The sequence below is a fragment of the Musca autumnalis genome, unplaced genomic scaffold, assembly GCF_047663935.1.
Source record: "Musca autumnalis isolate F117 unplaced genomic scaffold, ASM4766393v1 scaffold_1, whole genome shotgun sequence".
In the NCBI taxonomy this organism is placed as follows: Eukaryota; Metazoa; Arthropoda; class Insecta; order Diptera; family Muscidae; genus Musca; species Musca autumnalis.
The window spans coordinates 134763849-134770119 of NW_027411644.1; the positions used below are offsets into that span (position 1 = coordinate 134763849).

General features: G+C 42.4%; 2 protein-coding genes across 2 annotated transcripts; both read left to right on the forward strand.

Moving 5' to 3' along the window:
* Positions 1-287: 287 nt before the first annotated feature.
* Positions 288-1908, forward strand: LOC141404449 (uncharacterized). Its single transcript, XM_073987990.1, has 2 exons — positions 288-1820; positions 1900-1908. Exons 1-2 carry the CDS (start codon positions 288-290, stop codon positions 1906-1908), a joined length of 1542 nt encoding a protein of 513 aa, XP_073844091.1.
* Positions 348-6014, forward strand: LOC141390836 (uncharacterized). Its single transcript, XM_073963791.1, has one exon. The coding sequence runs from the start codon at positions 4300-4302 to the stop codon at positions 5443-5445; it is 1146 nt and encodes a 381-aa protein (XP_073819892.1). The 5' UTR covers positions 348-4299; the 3' UTR covers positions 5446-6014.
* Positions 6015-6271: the final 257 nt, after the last annotated feature.

Here is a 6271-nt window from a genome sequence, read left to right on the forward strand (position 1 = left end):
CAATTAGGCGACATAACTCTTGCTTTAACTGTCTGTCCTCTAAACATGTAGTTAATCACTGCAGTAGCCCCTACACTTGCAGTAAATGTAATAAAAGACATCACACTTTATTACACAGGGACAATACAACTGCTGGAACGTCTTCGACAGCAACTTCCAACAATAGGAGTGTAGCTTCTTCTGATCAACCCTCTACCTCTACAGGTATTAGATCAGATTCTTCGTCTTCTGCTAATAGACAGGTATTCCATACTGCACAAAGCAGGAATGTCTTATTAGGCACGGCAATGGTGAACATCGTTCATCATGGTACCACGTACCCTGCCAGGGCACTTATTGACCCCGCTTCAGAAGCATCTTTTATTACAGAGCGTTTACAACGCCTTATAGGTATCACAGCTACTACAACGTTAGCTTCCATTTCTGGGATTAATCAGACAGTTTCGACCACGTCGCGCAAGTTATGTTCGGTTAGCATTACTTCTCCATTGGATGCATCGCGTTCAATAAATACTACGGCCCTAATTTTGCCATCTATTTCGGGCAACCTGCCCTCTTTTACCGTCAATGCTGACATTGTTTCTCAATTGCCAAATCTTCGTTTGGCAGATCCCAATTTATTCAAGTGTCGACCTGTTGATCTTTTGCTGGGAGCAGATCTTTATCCAAAGATCCTACAACAGGGTACTCACATCAATATCTTAGGGTCCCTAATAGCACAAAATACGGTCTTTGGTTGGATCATTACTGGTCCTATTCCCCCTCCAAATATTCCTGTATTTTCAACGAAGGTTAGCTTTTCAGAAGAGGAAAATCTTGACAAGACTCTTCTTCGCTTTTGGGAACTTGAGGAAATTCCCAAACGTAAAATTCTATCGCCCTCTGACCAATTATGCGAGGACTATTATAAGCGTACCACACGTCGGGATTCAAAAGGTAGGTACGTTGTTAGCCTTCCCCTCAAGACTGAGATAGTTGGACAGGTGGAGTTAGGCTTCTCCCGAGCAAATTGTTTACGACAATTTCTTAGAAATGAGGCATCCCTCCTTCGAAAGCCACAAGTAAAGGTAGTCTATGATCAAGTTGTTAATGAGTACTTAGCATTGGATCATATGAGGCCTGTTGGTGCCGCTTCAACAAACACTTCTGTTTGTTACTTGCCACATCATCCCGTGATAAATCCCGACAAACAGACTACCAAACTTCGAGTGGTTTTCAACGCCTCGAACAAAACCTCCAACGGGAAAAGTCTTAACGACATTTTACATGTGGGACCTACTCTGCAATTGGATCTAGTTTTGCTTATTCTGAGGTGGAGACTATTTAAATTCGTTTTTAATTGCGACATCACCCAGATGTATCGCCAAATACGTGTCGATCCGGCACATACTCCACTTCAACGGATAGTTTTCCGGGATTCTCCACAAAAACCTGTTCAGGATTTTGAATTGCAGACGGTGACATTTGGTGTGAATTGCGCCCCCTACTTAGCTATACGGACGCTTCTACAATTAGCGGACGATACTAACGATCGATATCCTCTCGCTGCACACATACTTCGTAGGTGCATGTACGTCGACGACGTACTAACAGGATATCATGACATATGTACAGCCCTAGATTCTAGAGATCAATTAATAGCAGCTCTTTCCTCTGCAAAATTTGAATTGAGGAAGTGGACAGCAAATGACCGTGCTATTTTGCAAAATCTTCCCACGGAAGATTTAATCGATGCTAAGGTTCTCTCCTTTATTGAAGCTAGCAGTTCCAAACCTTTGGGAATACGTTGGAATGCTCAGCTTGACTTATTTTATTTCAGTGTGAGTGCTTTACCCTCAAAAGATCACTACACGAAACGAGAAACATTGTCAACTATTGCTAAACTATTTGATCCTTTAGGTTGGTTAGGCCCAATTATAGTTACTGCCAAAATAGTTATGCAGAAGATCTGGACAGATAAAATCGGATGGGATGATGCACTTCTGTCTACGACAGAACGTGACTGGCAAAATTTCGTGGACTGTTACCAGGATGTGAATTCCATTCATATTCCTCGGTGGGTTCATTATACGCCAGATTGTTCCGCCGAACTTCATGTCTTTTCTGACGCCTCAGAAAAGGCATACGCGGGGGTGATATATATTCGGATAATAACTCCGAATAAAACCATTTATACTCACCTCCTGACCTGCAAAACTAAGGTAGCCCCCCTAAAGTCAGTTTCTTTACCACGGTTGGAGCTTTGCGGAGCTGTTCTGGCGTCCGAATTATTAAAAAATATTCAGAATGAAATTGACATTTCATTCCAAAAAATATATTGCTGGACCGATTCTACGATCGTCCTTTCATGGCTAAACAAAACTCCATCTACATGGACTACGTTTGTTGCCAACCGTGTTAGTAAGATTCAGGAGATTACAGACAGAGGTAGTTGGCATCACGTGCGCTCTGAAGATAATCCCGCTGATTTAGGCAGCCGGGGGGTCTCGCCCTCTGATCTCGCGTCATCCCAACTATGGTGGCATGGACCACATTGGCTTCGCCAAGATAGTTCTCAGTGGGATATTTCTAATTTAACCTCACTTGACACCGATATTGAAATACGTGCTGTCAAGGCGCATGCTTCATTGTTAACTGATTCCGAGGACTTTTTAGCGAGATTTTCATCTTTAGATAGGGCTTTACGAGTCCTATCTTATATGTATAGGTTTATCCATAATACTCACCGTGCATATAGAGGTCGTTACATTTACAATGATGACAACCTCTCAAGTTCGGAGCTTAAAGCATCTAGATTACGTCTAGCTGTTCTAGCTCAAAAAACACACTTCGCGGATGAGTATCAGTGTCTGTTAGATAAGGTTCCCTTGAATCCAAAAAGCTCTCTTCTCCCATTAAATCCATTTCTATATGAGTCAGGTGTTATGAGACTTAACGGACGATTATCACGGTCACCCACTCTTTCTTATTCAGAAAGACATCCCATACTTCTCCCTTACCAAAGTCTCTTTGCACGTCTTCTGGTAAATTTTATTCATACCATTTCCATCCACGGTGGAAATCAATTGATGTTACGCATCCTCAGAATTGAGTATTGGATCCCAAGACTCACTGCATTAATTAGGACAACAATTAATAAGTGCAAAACTTGCCATTTATTTAAAAGTCGTACGTGTACCCAAATTATGGCTGCTCTTCCACCGGAAAGAGTAACTTGTTCAAGGCCTTTTACCACTACTGGTGTTGACTTTGCAGGTCCTTTCGACCTCAAATCCTTTACAGGCCGCTTGACTAAAATCACTAAGGGGTACGTCTGTGTTTTTGTTTGCTTTTCTACGAAAGCAATCCATTTGGAAGCTACTTCAGATTTGTCCACGGCAACATTTATAGCAGCCTTCCAACGCTTCATTTCAAGGCGAGGTTGTCCAAAAACTATATTTTCTGACAACGGCACCAACTTCGTTGGAGCTTCTAGGGAATTAGAGCAGGACTTCAAAGCCGTAGTCCGCGAAAGTCGAAATAGTCTGTGTTCCACGCTGCACTATCAAGAACTTTCGTGGGAGTTCATACCTGCCGGCGCTCCCCACATGGGTGGTCTTTGGGAAGCCGCAGTAAAAAGTTTTAAATTACATTTCCGTAAACAAGCTAAAAACTTCAAATTTACATTTGAGGAACTTTCTACGATTCTTTCCAGAATCGAAGCTTGTTTAAATTCACGTCCTTTATGTCCCATGAATGACAATCCGCAAAATACTGTAGCGCTAACACCAGGTCACTTCCTTATAGGGTCTCCGATCCTAGCTCCTCCGGAGCCATTAATAGATGAATCGCCTCTTCACCTTGTAAATCGTTTCCGGAAAATGAAAGCTCTTACTCAACAATTCTGCCTTCGGTGGAAAGAAGAGTATTTAAAGAGCTTGCATAAAAGATATAAATGGAAGTTTCCGCAACGCGATTTACAAACGGGTGACTTGGTAGTAGTACGGCACGAAAATCTACCTCCCACTTCGTGGAAATTAGGTCGAATAATAGCGGTGCACCCGGGAACGGATTCTAGAGTTCGCGTCGCGGACATTTATACAGAAAACGGGACTATTAGACGGCCAATCGTTAAATTAATTGCGCTACCATAATTATTATAGTCCATATCTCGTGTCGGCTTTCGCGTCCTCTATACTTTTTCGCGAAATGAAAAACGACTATTGATGGTAGCGAAGGAGCCGCGAATATTCGGGCTATGATAATTATAAAACGACCTACGGTTTTTTACATTGGTCATTCTGGCCAAATAATAATAATATGTTCCGCATCATTGTATTGTCGCATCCTCTCTATTTTTCACAGAAGATGGAAGATTTAGGAAAGATGGCTGCGACACTGCCTGATATTGAGGACGACGTCCCCATGTCTGATGAGGAACGGGAGCTTGATGCCTCGGCTGTCCCCATTACGGATTCAGAGCTTCCTAAAGATGCCCCTCCTTCGGAGGAAAGCAATGTTTCTAAAAATCCGTCTACGACGGTCCCTGAAGCTCCTTCAGGAGAACCTGTGGCAACGCCACCACTTTCGGCACCCGTCCGAAAGAACCAGGCCTCGAAAAAGGCGTGTGTAGTTTGCGAAGGCAATCACCAGTTACGTGATTGCAAAGAATTTAAAGCAATGCGCGTTGAGAGAAGGTTGCGTGCGGTAGCACTTCACAAGTGCTGTGGCAATTGTTTGGCCACCACGCACCATATGTCCAAATGTACCAGTCGGTATCATTGTAAGATCTGCAACAAGGAGCATCATACGTTGCTCCACCAGCCTTCTCCCAACGACCCTGCTCCAACCAAACAAATTTCAACCACACGCAAACTACGCAAAGGTAGATCTTCCAAAGGTCCGTCCGCTAAAACCAACCAACCTCCACTTCCAGGTCCCTCTATCGCTCCCCGACATCCCACACCGCCTTCGGCAACATATCGGCCTATATCTGCCATTCAGCCTGTAGCTACGCTCGGGCCTACTCTGGTGGCACAGGTCGTGTTATCTGATCGTCGGATACCAGTCAGAGCCCTTTTGGATCCCTGTGCAGGACACAGCTTAATCTGCCAATCATTGGCCAACAGCCTTAATCTGTGCCCGGTAATGGTGGGTCCTGAAAGGTTCTGCCAGGTACTCGTCGCATCGTGTTACGATAACATACAAATTAAGGTTTCGGCGCGAGTGATAGATTTGGGTCACCTCATCGCTCCTTCGGAGTCAGTGTCCGAGGACTATAGAGAACATTTCGCTGGACTGCAGTTAGCCGATCCTCGGTTTTACCAATCTGCTGCAGTCAGCCTTGTTCTAGGTCCAGAAGTCTACCATAAGGTAATGAAGCCTCAGTCCTATTCGAGACCTGGTTTCCCATGGGCCCAACTCACCATTTTTGGTTGGGTAATCTCGGGTCCCTGTAGTCTTTAAGCTAAATGTGAGGGGCAATCTTCAATTGCCTTGGCTCAACGAGTCCTCGTCACACGGCTCTACGAGTCGACTTGTTTTTATTTTTAATAAAAGGTTATAGGATTGTGGCTCCACGAGTCACACAACGGTCCTGCTCCACGAGCAAATAACTTTTTATATATTTATAATGTTTTTTGAAAAAAATGAAAAAAAAGAGAATTAAAAAACAAAAAGAATATGAGAAAAAAACTTGTAAATATATTTTTATTTTAAATTTATTATTAATTTTGCAACATAGCAGGATGTTGCAACGCGGGCGGCAATGTTTAATTTCAAACTTGGTTTAAGTAATTTAAATGATTTTATATTTCATATGGGTTTTGCACCCCTGCATTAGATTTTGTCCCCTACCTTTGTATACAACTTTGTGTATCTCGTACACAAATACAAGGATAGTAACAAGATCTAACGAGTAACTTTTTTCTAAGCTCCGCTTTGTTACATCCTAGCTTTTCTAACATCACTCGCTCATTGGATATCGTCCTATAAGCACATACCCTTACACTCTGTAAAAAAGGTAAATAAGTGATTGTTCCACGAACAATCCATAATAAAACATAACTCAAGATTGTTTGAGAAAAAATTCTAATCCTTTGTGTTTTTATTTATTTTCTTTTAATTTCATTGCTACGCAAGCAGATATTTTAAACAATTGTGCGATGTACAAAGTAAAATCGAAGTTGTTATCGCTAATGACAGTGCAAGAATAGAAATAGAAGAAACATTTATTATTGCAAAAACCAAAATAATGAAATTGTTGAAGAAAATTCGTGGCTCAGTGTCAGTG

Bases quoted from the DNA above. Each gene is read 5' to 3' on its own strand.
- LOC141404449 (XM_073987990.1), top strand. From the start codon at position 288: ATGGTGAACATCGTTCATCATGGTACCACGTACCCTGCCAGGGCACTT.
- LOC141390836 (XM_073963791.1), top strand. From the start codon at position 4,300: ATGTTCCGCATCATTGTATTGTCGCATCCTCTCTATTTTTCACAGAAG.